The following is a 14,514-nucleotide window of genomic DNA, read 5'->3' as shown; positions in this document are numbered from 1 at the left end:
CTATTTATTTAGAGTGTGTTTCTTTTTGTGGTCTATAATCAGGCTGTGTATACCTGAAAAACATTACATGCTGTATTCAGACATGTTTAATCTATATCACCTTTACAGAACAGCATCCTAAGCCTAAATATATTAAGAAGCAGCAGACAGTGCAGCTAAAGAACACAAAAAAAATAAAAGCCTAAATATTCACACACTCTTTTAACACTATTGATTTATTGCAGCAAATTTGTATTTTTCTCTTTCAAGGGGATTTGCCTTTAAAAAAAAAAAAGTGTCCCAACAAATAAAAAGGAAAAATCATGAAACCACTAAAATGGAAATACAACTCAGCTAAAATAATTTGCACAATAATAAAAATAAATATGTGCACTGGAGAGTCTCGCGGGGAAAAATCCTGACTTCGTAGCTGTACTTCAAAACTAACTCTGACAGCCTGCTCATTAACAATGAATTGAATTTGCATGCCATTTACAGAACAGAAGGAATACAATCATAAAAAGGGGAATTCCAAATACTTAAAGCGTTAAGGGGGAAAAGAATTTAAGTTTGCATTAACTGAGCACAAAGCACTGCATAACAATTCAGTTTTACAGTACTGGGGTAGGTTTGATGCATGGCAATTTGCAATGTCTACCTTTGTAAAAGCAAACTGTGCTCCATTAATAATGTTCCATTATCAGTGCACATCTGCAGGGGCCTAGATTTTACTGTATAGTAGTAGCAACCCACTGATAATACAAGAGCATCAGCTTTATTTCCAACAAATACAAGATTATTAGCAATCAAAGGATCATCTCTTTAAAACCTCTCTCAACTCCCCAGATAGAGAGTTTATCAAGAATGCATTGGTTAACCCTGTAAAATCAGATAAATATCTAAGTCAAAATAATACCATGATATTTTGTTTTCTTACAACAAAGTTAGTAGCCATTTTTAAAGAGAATTAATTCACTATTAATTATCTATTATCTTATTAACCCCCTGTTTGTATTAATTTATTCTACTGTACAGCGCTGCGTACATAAGTAGCGCTTTATAAATAAAGATATACATACATACATACATACATACTTTTGCTGGGACCAAACAATGGGCTTTATTGTTGTCCCTAGGGAAATTCTGGAAAGCGCGTTTCCATAACTGGCCCATAGGCCAAAACTGAGCATTTATTTGCAGTGCTTTGTTTATTGTAGCAGTCCTGTCCAACTTTTGTGGTACCAAGGGCTGGAGTTTTTGTGGCCTACAGATGGGGGACCACACAAGGAGGGGAGAGTCTTCAAGCTGAATCACACATTTTCCACAAGATTATCGAGTACCAGTGGATCTTAAAGAAGCAAAAACCTTGCTGAGAACAATCTTCAGATTAGGACTTAGTACACAGGAATGTTTTGGTATAGCAGGCTCAATATATCAGTACACAATTAATGGCTACTATACAGTTGGGTTAATCTTACTGCCAAGTGTCTAGTCCACAGTATACCTGAACTTTGTGTTGCCGCCTAAGAATTTCCCACTACACTAAGCCTAAGAACTTGATCCCTACAGTCTCATTGGTGTCTAACCCAAACAAAGGATGCACTAAATCCACAATATTAGGATTTGGCCCAATTCTGAATCTGACACAAAAGATGTAACTGAGCAAAATAACTTATATAATTGGTACATACATGTCGCTGTAAGTTGTCCACTGATCAAAAATCACATATGAAGAGTTCGGACTTTGTTTGTCCAGGCACTAGAATTCAGCAGAAGTTGGAATCCTGCAAAAGAGAATCCGGATTTGGTGCATTGTTATCCCAGAATACTTCTCAGTAGAGCACACAACTTCACTTACTAGCTATCCAATGCCTTCTTCCTAAAGCAATGCTCTAAAAAGGGCTTCTATCTTTCCGCATGCTATTGCTGGTGCATGTTGATGGATAATTTGCTGTGTCCCCTCTGCTTTATACATTACAGCTCTACAATGGATTTTTGAAAGTTTTTCTGTTGCTGAGATATTTAAAGCATCTTGCAAAAACATATGAGAACACAGGTAGTTTAGCAAAAAGGGGATCTTAAATGTTCTCGCTTTGATTCTCATCAAATTTTGTACTCTGGATAAAGAAATCATGAAATCTTTGACCTACAATAATTAACCTCCATACTAACCATGGAGTTGAGTATTCAGAAAAACAGAATTATCACCTACTAATTAGACTGAAGCTAAATTATCCTGTAAACATAAAGGGCAAATATACTTTGTAGTCTTTCATGTGTAGTCACCCAAAACCTTCAACCCTAATTTTTTTTAAAAACACAAGTTTCTCTATACAAGTTACTAATTGGTACCATCCTGCCACAAACTGAAAAAGATTTGCTCCTTGCACTCAACATACAATTTGCAGGCTATCCTAGAAGAGGAAAATGAATAGGTTTTACCACCCCATTCAGTTTGTACCAGAAAGGAATCAAAATGAAATTGAAAGCTTAGCTAGGAACGTTAAAGTAAATGTAATCTAGCTGAATATATTGAAATATCAATTATTAATATAATACATGGATACTAATGGGTGTAGTAAGGTTTTATCTAAGCATTTCATGCAGCTTGAGAGCAACCTTCCTCAGCATGTGTGGGCCAACTTGTCTTTGACTATAACAACACATGATACTTAATATTTAGACAGGTGGATTGTTGCAGTCAGGGGTTAGAGGTACAGGTATTATGTAAGCATTGTGTTTTTCCTTTAGCCAATCAACAGCAAATCAGTCATGATAAATAATATACTTCTATTAAACTTCTATTAAAAAAAAATTTTTGAAAGGGGCAGGGTATCTTTAAATGATTCTCATATTCCCACAAAGATATGATGCTCAGAGGACTAAGTTCGTAATGTTCATGTTCAGATTTAGATGTGAAACTGACACTGAAGGAGTGAATAGTGGATCTATCTGATCTGTCACTCACTCTTTGGCCATTTAGATGGTTGTGGAATCCCCTTTGTGATCAGAGTAGCCCAAAGGGATGGAGTGAAGTTGCTATATATAAATTAGTGAACAAAATGATCCATAAAATTCTCTTTGAAGAAGCGCACTTTGAAGAGAGATGTTTTTGCCTGCAGTTCTTATGACACATCTTGTTATATAAAACAGTTTAAATGTATTAAATGTTTTTTTTTTTTAATCCATAAACTATTTATTTATTATTAGCGTGATGAAAATTACATAGCGAAATATTTGATCTAAACTCTATTAAATTAAAGATAATAAATCAATATTTTGCCACAAATGTAATATAAAGTATGCTTTGGGGGTTTCATAAAACTGAGCAGTGATGTAACTAGAGGCCAACAAATTGAATAAAACGTTTTGTGAGTTATGTGCCATTATGGGCTAAACTACCATATTGGATTTCCTGTGAGTTAAAAGTTTACATACACTTTGTTACTATTTAGTGGCATTGCCTTTTTATTGTTTAACTTGAACCAAGTGCTTAGGCTAGTTTTCCATAAGCTTTTTAAAGAACTGTATGTGGCTGGGATTTTTGCTCATTTCTTCTGACAAAACAGGTTTGTTTGACATTTTGTTACAACAATTTTGTTACAACTTTGGAGTTATGCTTTAGTAGTCTTGAGTAGTTGCTCAATCTTCATTAAATGCACCTATCACCCTCATACTGTTTCCCCCATTGACTTCTACATTACCACAATAGCTTTTAGATTAGAAATTTGCATGTTTTTGGAACACACGGAAAAAAAATTGCAGGAAAAAAATATGACCATTGGTAAAACCACTTTCTATGTATTCATGTAGGATTTTTAGAGGAATACTTATGAAATGGTAAACTCTAACTTTCACCCATTGATAAATAGGCCTTTAAAAACCACATAGAAATGAATAGAGAGTAGGGTAATTTTTCATCTTGATAAATCTGCCCCCTTTTCTCGAGTTATGACTTCCCTAAAATGATTATTATAGGTTTTCAACATAAACAGTGTTGCTCTAATTCACCCTTACATTTCCACATAAACAGTGTTCTAGTCAGTAAGTCTGCTGTATACTTTAGTGCTGAAAAATGCCTCAACAATAGCAGCTATTAATATCCTTGCCATAACCTTCAGTGACCGGGAGCTAAGCTTGTTCTGTGGCACCAGATATGCTGTATCATAAGGTCGTATTTGATATATGTCTTAAGTTTCAGCCTACATGTAACTTCATTCCTGAGACTGCTGTGAAAGTATTCACAATTATCCCTGATGTTCTACCTTCTAGCTAAATTGGGAGTCTAACAAAGACAAAATGATAGCTGTGGCTGCCAGCAGACACTACCACCAAAGAGAATAGCTGCAATTAAAAAGAAAAAGCTTTTTTCCTTTGGTCATAGAAGAAAACAGTAGATCTTTGTTAAATCAATGGGTATTTCCAGGGGCTTTTCTATAGGGATAACAATACTGAAAGAAATATTCCTGTGTAAAAAGCTGTTTGTAAATATGCTTGTGTCGGAAACAGGATCAAATACTTTAAACCATTTTGAAAATGTAGTACCCAGTGGGATGTATATATCTTGGGCTTTAAATAAACAGGTGCAAAGTTTGCTGTAGGTCACGTAGTTGATCAGTTACATGCTTTCAAACCACAGAACAGTACCCTACCTTAAAATTTGGTTGCTATATATTACTAAACTATATATTACTAAACAAAAAATTCAAGTGTATGAAAGAAATTCCAATATAATGTACTGCTGCCCTGCACTGGTACAACTGGTGTGTTTGCCTCAGAAACACTACTATGGTTTATATAAAGAATGCAGCTGTGTAGCCACGGGGGCAGCCATTCAAAGGAGAAAAGGCACAGGCACTTAGCAGATAACAGATAAAACACTATTGTATTCTGCAGGGCAACAGTACATTATATTTCTTTTACTTTAAAACTCTTTAATTTGTTGGTGTTACTGTTCCTTTAAGTTTAAATCTACTAATAGAATTATTTCATTACAAAAGGGAAAGAAAGGTAAACCTAGTATTTTTAGGTTGTAGAGGCAACCCAGAAATAATCTAGCCTTCTTAATAAAAGAGAGGTAAAATGGATTTTAATTTTTAAAACTATTCAACCTGGTGGCTTGAATTCAGTGTTAATGTTTCCTGTTACCATGAATAAGGCAGATTCGTCACAAGTGGTTAAATCCCCCCAGAATGCTTTTCCACCTGCAATAGTGAATCACCTGTGGGAAGAACAAGTGCAACACTTCGTTTTCCGAAGTCATCCGAAATTTCCTTGCAAGCACAAGATGAATAAAACTACTTTTGTATATTTTGTGATATGTTTTTGAAATTTGGGTTTCAAGCCACATATATTACATGACTTCCCAAGTGTGTTGGCTTAGAAGTTGAGTGGCTGTACCATAAAGAATACTCTTTTTCTAACAAAATGTGTCATCCTCAAACAAGGACATGTTTTTTAAAGGTGTCACTCTTTAAAGGGCCTATTACACCATTTGCAACTAGAGACAGTTTGTTTATTTGGTTGCTGTTTATAATGAGATGAGCAGTTTCTTTCTGTGCAAAACATTTATAACAGAGTACAGTAAATTAGTACAGTATTTTTAAGTATGTAATAAAAGAAGCAAGAAAAAGCTGTCAGAGCTTCTTTAGCTGGGGCCCATAGCATTGAAGCAATGGCACCATTGTAGGGTCAAGGATTATGGTATACAGCAAGACAGTGGACAATAATAATTTGTTGGACTTGGCGAAAAAATGTTTCCTTGTCCAGGTCTAAAAGTAGAACCAGTAACATGTAGATGGAATCTAGAAAAAAACAAGTCAAAGCAATGTAAACAATAAACAAACATTCATATCATAACACATCTATTAGAGGATCACCAATGGGAAATAAAATGATGTCCCAGTGGCTCTTTATCAAAGACAGAAAAGACAAAAAACTTAATTTTTAGAATTCATAAAGATCTTTCTTTATAAGATTAAAACATGTGGGCAAACTGTAGATCTGCTCCTACCAGTTTGTCCTTATTTAGTTTGCTAATTTATGGCTCTAACAGTTTCAGGATCCTGTGTGGAGTACTGCATGGTATAAGAAAAAAGCTACTGACAACTAAATATAAGATTCACAGTGTTTGTATGAGGGTAATCATACAGTACAGTAGGGTCTAACAGCAGAAAATAAATCATGATAAATATAATGCATATTAGTCTGAAGATTGCTGTAATAAGCATTTGCATTCTAACTGCTGGGTCCCTTGGTATTTTTTATGTTTTGCAAACTTTAGCAAAAATGTTTAAAATGCAAAAGAGAGGCACCAGAGGCCACCCCTTTAATTTAGAGGAACAGAAATTCCATTTGAAGTAGCGTAAGTAGTTTTTCATGGTGAGGGCAGTGAGGTTGTAGAATGAGTGTTGTTGTTATGGCAGATTCTGTTAATGCCTATAAGAGGGGCTTGGATGATTTCTTGAACAAGCATAGTATCCAAGGCTAATGGGCTAGAAAAATTTACAATTAGTTTATATATTGTGAGTGTATAGATAGGTTAGTATTAGAGTGTGTATACATGTGCACTGTGGTTTATTTGAAAGGGTTGAATTTGATGGCCTTTTTTCAACCCAAATTGACTATGTTTACTATGATATTAAGATATGATAAGATTAAGATATTCCAAAAACTTTATGCAGTAAATAGAAAATGTACTTTTGTGGTTAATGTGCTAATTCTTTAGATTGTAAGCTCTTATAAACAGAGCCCTTTGATCCCACTTTTATTCTGTAACCCTTGTTTGTTAAATTATAGTAGGCCCTTCTTATAATAAATGTAAAGCACTGCCTAACACTGGCGCTATATTAATATGATGGTGATGATAATGATGATGAAGATATAAAAATATATTCAGGCAAAAGCTACTTTTTCTTCGTTCTTAAGGCTGCAGCAGCATCACAGCAAAAAAAGAAAAAAAAAATAAATGAAATAAAGTGCTAGCATTTGCCTTCTTGGGACCTGTGTAACACACAAAGCAAGCCTCACATGATCTCACTTGGTTTTGATGTGGTAATGAAGCATTGATCACAGGAATAAAAAGATGAAATGGCCTTTGCTCATTCATTATTTTTATCTTCTAGCTGTGGAAGACAGAAAATTGTTCATTGGGATGGTTTCGAAGAAATGTAACGAGAACGATATCAGGGTGATGTTCTCTCCATTTGGTCAGATAGAAGAATGTAGAATTCTGCGGGGACCTGACGGGCTGAGTCGAGGTGAGTGTGCCGTCTGTAAAGACCTCTTCCTTAAGAGCTAATTGGTGCAATATGTCACAGGCTGCAGATGTGCTGGGCCATAGTTCACTCAGAATTGCATCCCATGTGATGTAGTTAGCCACGCAAACTTTCCAAGGAGATGGAGAGAAGTAAACACTTTTATTTGTAATGTCAAAAGGGTTCTTTATTGGAAGCATTCTCCTGAGTGTTGTCTATAATAATACAACATGGATACAAGGAAACAGTTTAGCTACTACTTCTCAGGCACAGTTAATCTTACACTTCTCGAGTCATGTGAAAGGACAATAGCTGAATCCAGATTAACAGCACAAGCTAATTCAGTCATTTTTAAACATAAAAAGATAAATTATTTAAATTACACCAATTTACCTGACTCCACCTATCAGCCAAAGCTGTGCATATTTGTGTTGAAATAGAGGGTAAAAGTATTTTAAGCACCAGTCTCTATTCCTACATTTATAGTCAATTTTTTTATTTATTGTTTTGTAAATATGATAGGTATAAATGCCAGTTTGCAAACCCGGTTCACACTGATTAACTATATCAATTCCATTCTGACAACAGTTTCCATCTTTTTATTTTCAATTAAATATTCAACACAAATTCTACCATGTTCCACTTAGGAAGAAGTGCTGCACTGAAAATAAAAAATACATTAATAACATTCATGAAATAATGCTTACAGCTGTCCCCATACTACTAAGGAAACTGCACTGCCTGTAGCACACTGTCGCAAGAACCACAGGAAAATGCTGAATTCTACATTCATACATGTAACACTTGCAAGGTTGTCCCATAGGCAGTGTATTCTTATTACTTAAGAGAAGTAGCTTACAGCCGTTCCCTATTTTGATCACCAAGTTTCTCCTGAGAGTAGTACAGCAATCAAAGTCTGACATTTCCCTAAAGCTATTTTATAATTAACTCCTCCCTTGTTTAACTGTAAGTCACTACGTTTGCTTTGCGAGGGGGGCTAGTACAGAAATATCTTGTGGCATCATTGTTTAGATCCCAGAAATTTAACGTATAGATGTCGAAATATGGCCTTCTCTGTAGTTTACAAATCATCAGATCCTCTATGTACAGTGGAAGTCCCTGAGCTAAGTGTTGCCAATGGTTATATTTATATAAATATGTATTTTTATTCTCATATACGTAAGTATATGAGTATGCCTGGTTATAAGGCGAGTCTCCCTATAGAAATAGTGAGGAAGTTGTACAGATTTACTTAAGGCCACATATGTAAATATTTAAAGTTAAAAGGGTAGTATACGCCTTTGTTCAACACTATTCTCTAGTGAGAGGGACTTGTGCTGAACATTGTTTTAATATATTGTTTTAATAACAAAACATCCATGGTAAAGAGGAAAGTTTATCTATATTAAAAGATCCACTCATTTGGAGAGGTTGTGCAGGCCGTCGGGACAAGGAGCACATCAATGAGTCAATGCAGTCCTCGCCCCGATGGGAATTTTTAACCTACCTCATCAATATCTTCCCAATTTAAAGCTGTTAGAGGGCCCCATATGTAAGCAGATTAGGTGACAACTCGGTCTGAAAACATAGCCCCAGTGCCACTACCTAACACTTCGGAGATGAGTTATAACAAAAAGTGTTGTGAGGGTGATACCTTAATTGGCTAAGATAGTAACAGCAAGCTGTTCAATTTCCTTTTCAAGCCTATTACAATGAAGCTATGGTTGCTTTGAAATATGTTTAATCAGTTGTTGTGGCGCTTGATATTGTATTACTCTAATTTGCCAGGAATTGGTATTCTGTCTGACAAGAGGATATGCAGGCATAACGTATGCATTTTGCTTCCACACTAGTGTTTTTTTATTAATGAGAGCTATGGAAGGGTACTTGTTACTATAAGTCTCCTTAGGTTTAGGGTTATTCAAACTTATGTTTTTTTAACTTCTCCTCCATATGCTTAATCTAAGGGGACTTAGCTAAGTATACCATGTTATTTTACTGGGTGAGCACAAGAATTTATTTGACCCTGCACCCCAGGAATTGATGTCCATGTCCCTTTATTATATTATATCACTGCCTGATTTTAGTCAAACAAGTAGCCATACTATCCCATCAGCACTAAACAAAGACACAATTGGTCCACTGGTAATCCATAGGAATTGTTTTCACTAACATATACATTCAATGTGTACCATTTCTAGTGCATATTCTTTAGTGTCTCAGTTCCTATTGGGAAGATGAAGAGGATTAGACCTGTCCATTGTCCAGTGGCTTTGTGTTATCTAGCAAAATTAGGGTTTTCATTGGGCCATAGTGCAGATTTGCTTTTTGATTAATTTTTAAGTTTCTGAGCTTTGCTGCAAGTGCACCTTTTAAGCACACAGAATGGCTGACAGAATCTTCCAACCACACTAATTTTTTCCCTGCATTTTTTATTAGTTTTACTTTTCGAATGATTTTTGAAGTCTTACAGTCACACTACTAAGACCAGTTCTTTACAGCCAGTATTAAATAAGAAGCAACAATAAGTTACCACTAGATAAAGAAACAGGGAAGCACGGTATCTGGTGAGTTTTGGCTGGAAAAGCTGTTGCTGTGTTTGATTTTTAGGAAAATATATGCAACTATAATGGAAATTTTAGAAGAGGAACCAAAAGTAAATTTTAAGTGCTTTCTTGTTAAAAGGCAGTTTCTGTATAATTATAACTGCCTTTGAAATATTTAAAATAAAGACTTTTGGAAGCATTTTCACTGTAGGATTCTGCATAAAACATTAAAATTGGCATTTTCTATAATTATAATGTCAATTTTCTCTGTAAGTAAAGACACATCTGGCACCATCGTTATAAGTCTTTTAACAAGTAACAGCTGCCCAGTAAAATATTATCTTCTGATTTGCCCAAACCAGCATTTAATTTTGAGAGTGTCTTCCCTTGTGCCTGTAGACATATATGTATATACAGAAAATGACATTTTTTAAAGTTGGTACAATTTTCTGCCTCAGCATACTGGATAATTTTCAGTAAATTATACAGAAGACATGGGAAAAATTAGACTATATATAATAATAATATATATTCCCAAACAAGTGGCACCATGAAGAATTTAAATATAAGGCAAAAAATTATTTGGGGAACTAAATAAATCTTTGCCTTACATTTAAATCCCTTGGAGTGCTGTGTGTTTGGGGCTGCATACTGAATGTATTTGAGCTAAATAGGGTTATTGCCAAGTTCTTTGGAGTGCTTTATTAGACACTCCTGCAGTATAATATTATATATACCCACCACTTCTTTGGACATCTTTCCAGTCACATTTAAGATACTTCAGAAATGTATTCATTTTCTAAAGAAGTAACTTTTATAGACAGATTCAACTCACCTCTCCTCTATGGAGTTCGTCCCAGAAATGGTTATATGTTTCTTATTTCTAAAGCAATGACTTGATTTGAAAACAATTCATTGTTTTCTATTTTGGATAAGGTTGCATGGATAAATGTATAAATGCTGATTTCTAGCTAACAGGCATGTGAGCAAATAGATTTACTTTACTGTACATGCCTTTTTTTAATAAAGAACTCTATTTGGCAGCAAGAATCTATATTCTTCTGTGCATTTAAAATATACATAACAGACTTCCTTCCAACAACTGATCTTGAAAGCAATTAGAAGATTTTCAAATGGAATTTTGGATTTGCGTTGCATTACATTTTACATTAAAAGAAAAATGGATTGATCAGTGAAATAAAAGGAAGCACACTTATGGAGCGACCTAGTTGTATAAAAGCACCGTTATTGTTCTGCTAATATTTTTTTCCCAAGATCAGCTAATTGCAACATCTAAGAGTAACTTTCAGCCAGCGCGCTGCTATTGAAAATTGTGGTAAATGCATACACTGTGCCTTATTGATTTTTGTTGACATTTTACATGCCTCTTACGCATTCTTAACCTTAGTTTAGTAATTGCTAGTATGGAACACACTCATGGATAATAAGATCAAATTAAATAACTAAAAGGATGCCTAGGCAACAAAGTGGCATGTTATTCATAAGTGCAGAGTCTGTACATACCACTATAAGATAATGATCTTCAAATTCAAATCAGCAGCAATGAAATGTAACCTCTAAGTGCTAGATCCGGTGTTGAATTAGAACACCTGTTCCTTCTGCTGTGCTGTAATATGCATATTTTATTTAGTCCATTACATATACTTCCACTATTTCAGAAAATGTGTATTCTGTCTGGCAAGCTTGTTTTAGAAATTGTCACAAAGGAGTGACATATATGAGAATTCCTATAGTTACTAATAAGAATATATTTTCTCATTTTTCCCCAAAATAAACCTTGAAAATTTAATTTTTCTCCCTAACCATGTTGCCTATATATGGACAGCTTCCCGGCTATTGAGAGATTTGGGGCACATATCTGTATAGTCAGTTCTTAGAAATATTATGATAAAACCATATAATGTAAGGATCAAACTAAGTTCAGTCCCTGAGCACAGTACTGTGTATAATGAAATGAGACTGGTGCTTACATTTACTGTACAAATACCAATAAAACACATTTGGCTATGAGGATACATGCTATACTTGGACTGTAAGTGACATGGTCTTATCCAACATAAAAAATAAAAATATCTTGGTGCTGTTTTTTTACTGTTGTCCCTTAATGCAGTAATCTCCTTCTTGCCCCTATGTTGGTTGAGGAGGGAGTGTGAGCCTGTGGTTGGGCCCCTCAAAGCCACCCTGTTTCCTCAGTCCTGAGGATATATATTTTACTTTACACCAAAGCTGAGTCTAATCTGTGGGATGGGTAACAAGAAAGCACTGCTCTAAATAATGGATTAATGAATATTGGCAAACTTCCTATACTTTATCCTACTTCTGTAGCTAGAAGGGGAGAGTATCTATAGTGTGCCAAAACATAGTAGCAGGACAGTATAAGAACCTCTGCCTAATTATGACATTAAAAAGCTATCCAGAACATATTTCAGCAAATGTAACATACTCCACAAGTAACTTTGCAACAAAAGATGTTATTTCTTTTGCTGCAATAGCCCATTAATATTTTATTGTGTGTAATTCTGTAAAATGGTCTGACAATTGCACCTTGCAGAGGAAAGGGAACTGTACCAAAACCATTCTCCCATATATCACAGATAACGGCCATGTAAAATGCTGCTGCACTTCAGACAGTAGATCAGCCTTTGACAAGTACACATTTGAAGTAAAGGGGACATCAGAAAAGAGGAAGCTTACTGATATGATAAAACAGCATTTTCTTTCTATTTCACATTACACAGATTAATTCTGAGCTGCTAACAGGAAATAAGGCAGCAGTATTGTCCTCAGCCTGCAGTGTGGCTTAAGAAACACTTCTATTTACACATCTACATAAAACATTTACATCTGACCTTTCTGTTATAGTCATGGTATTTATGATGCAGGGTAGGCTTTGAAATCAGTTTTCCATTTTTGTCTTCAATGGTTAATTACAGTTCTGACTTATAATCTTATCAGTAGTAAACGATGGAAGCAGAGAAAAGAAATAAAGCATATTTCCAACCTAGCTGATTGATTTGGCCATATCTAACAACTGTAAGATGCTGGCTTGCCAAAATAAATAAATAATTGTTTCATTGTGTTCTGGCCACTGGGGCAGCTGAAATGTATGTGTTGCCAAGAACAGGATTTTGTGCATTAGCTTGAAATGACAATATGTTGGAACCACTCAGTGTTTAGATTTGCTTCATTTGGAAATCTTTTAAGTAGTAATAATAATGTTTTGAGGAAATTGAGTGGAACACTAAATTATTCTGTGAAACCCAAGTTCAAACTGTGCAAGGCTAAAGAAGCTGAAAATCAATGCACTCTTAAAGTCATTAGAGAGCACGAGTCAAACATGCCTGTGTTGCTCTGGTGAAGCTTTTAGTGAGCCATAGTATTATTACAAAATCAGCCAGAATCTGCATTAATTTCACAGTCTTTTTCTTCAAGATACCCAAGGGTGCTTGATGAATAAAATGGAAATTTCAAAAGCCAGTGTTTTTATTAGTTAGGAGGGCAATGAGCCTTGAAAGTGTTGCATTTGACCCACGCAGAAGCTGGCTGTGGTATGAGTAGCATTAAAGGATTATGTATTCCAGGCACCAAAGCAATTCATTTGGAAGTATACTGTATATACAAATAGAAAGTGGTGACAGATAAAGCTAAATTAAATAAATAAATGAAATAAAGTGAAATGGCAGGAATCAATTCAATGTAATGATTTTTCCTTCAGTTTAAAGTTGGCCTATAAACACATTTATGTGTGTGTGTACACATCGTATTCAACTTTTTATTAGCGGGTTACCACAAAGCATAAAAAAGGTTAGAAAATGGGATAGGAGATAGAAGGCGCAACATTGGGAGAATGGAGACTCAGAAAATCAATGATGTAGGCTCGTGTATAGAAAAAGCAATTGGATGTAATATGTATGTATAACTTTAAAAAGCACTACAAGAACACGCAGCGCTGTACAGTCTTACAATATACACAATTACACACAGGGAAGACACGTGTCATAATAAATACAATAAATAAGTATAAATACAGAGATATTAAGTGCCCTGTGATATAAAATACAGTAGGAAGGAGGTCCCTGCCCCATAGAGCTTACAATCTAAGTATGTTTTTTTGCTTTGCAATCTATTTATTAAATGATACAAACCAGTAATATAAAACAAACTCATAGGTAGATTAATATCAATGATAAGTAAAAGGGATGGTTCTAACATGGGGCTTGTTTCCTTTGTTATTACTATATAACTTCTAATACATATCTTTTAATAGTAAGTTTAGTGAGAAAAGATAGAACAGAGACAAAAACATTTTAAAAGCCTACATGGGTCATTCTGAAAACTGAAAGTTCTACAAAGCTGTAGAAAATAAAACCTTTTCCTTAGCTTCCTGTGGTTATCTTTTTAAAGTAAAACCCTTGTTTTGACCCATTCTCTGCCAGCTCTTTGGTCTGCTGTGGAATCAGGTGTTGCTAGGTAACATGTACTTTCCATTAATGAATGGAACGCAGAAAAGTAGAATCTTTATCATTGCACTCTGCAACTTCCCTGTCAGTGGCATAAATTCTAAATTGTTGGCAGGTGAAGGGTTAAGCATTCTATCGCTCGTGGATTTACTGCACATGCATGCCACACCATGTTCTTTGTTGAAGTAACTTTTTGTATGCAAGCTAATATTCTGTTTTATTTTTTATTATTTCATGAATTTATCAGGAGGC

The 14,514-nt window shown here is 34.9% G+C and overlaps 1 protein-coding gene across 30 annotated transcripts in view; it reads left to right on the top strand.

The window, feature by feature from the left end:
* Nucleotides 1-14,514, top strand: part of celf2 (CUGBP, Elav-like family member 2) — a 278,315-nt gene that overhangs the window by 213,769 nt on the left and 50,032 nt on the right. For all 30 annotated transcript variants that reach the window (XM_012958454.3, XM_031897549.1, XM_031897543.1 and 27 more), the window contains 1 exon segment: nt 7,104-7,238. In XM_012958454.3, the coding sequence (XP_012813908.1) occupies nt 7,104-7,238 (135 nt within the window).

The sequence above is a fragment of the Xenopus tropicalis genome, chromosome 3 (assembly GCF_000004195.4).
Source record: "Xenopus tropicalis strain Nigerian chromosome 3, UCB_Xtro_10.0, whole genome shotgun sequence".
Lineage (NCBI taxonomy): Eukaryota > Metazoa > Chordata > Amphibia > Anura > Pipidae > Xenopus > Xenopus tropicalis.
This window is presented reverse-complemented; position numbering and strand designations above follow the sequence as displayed.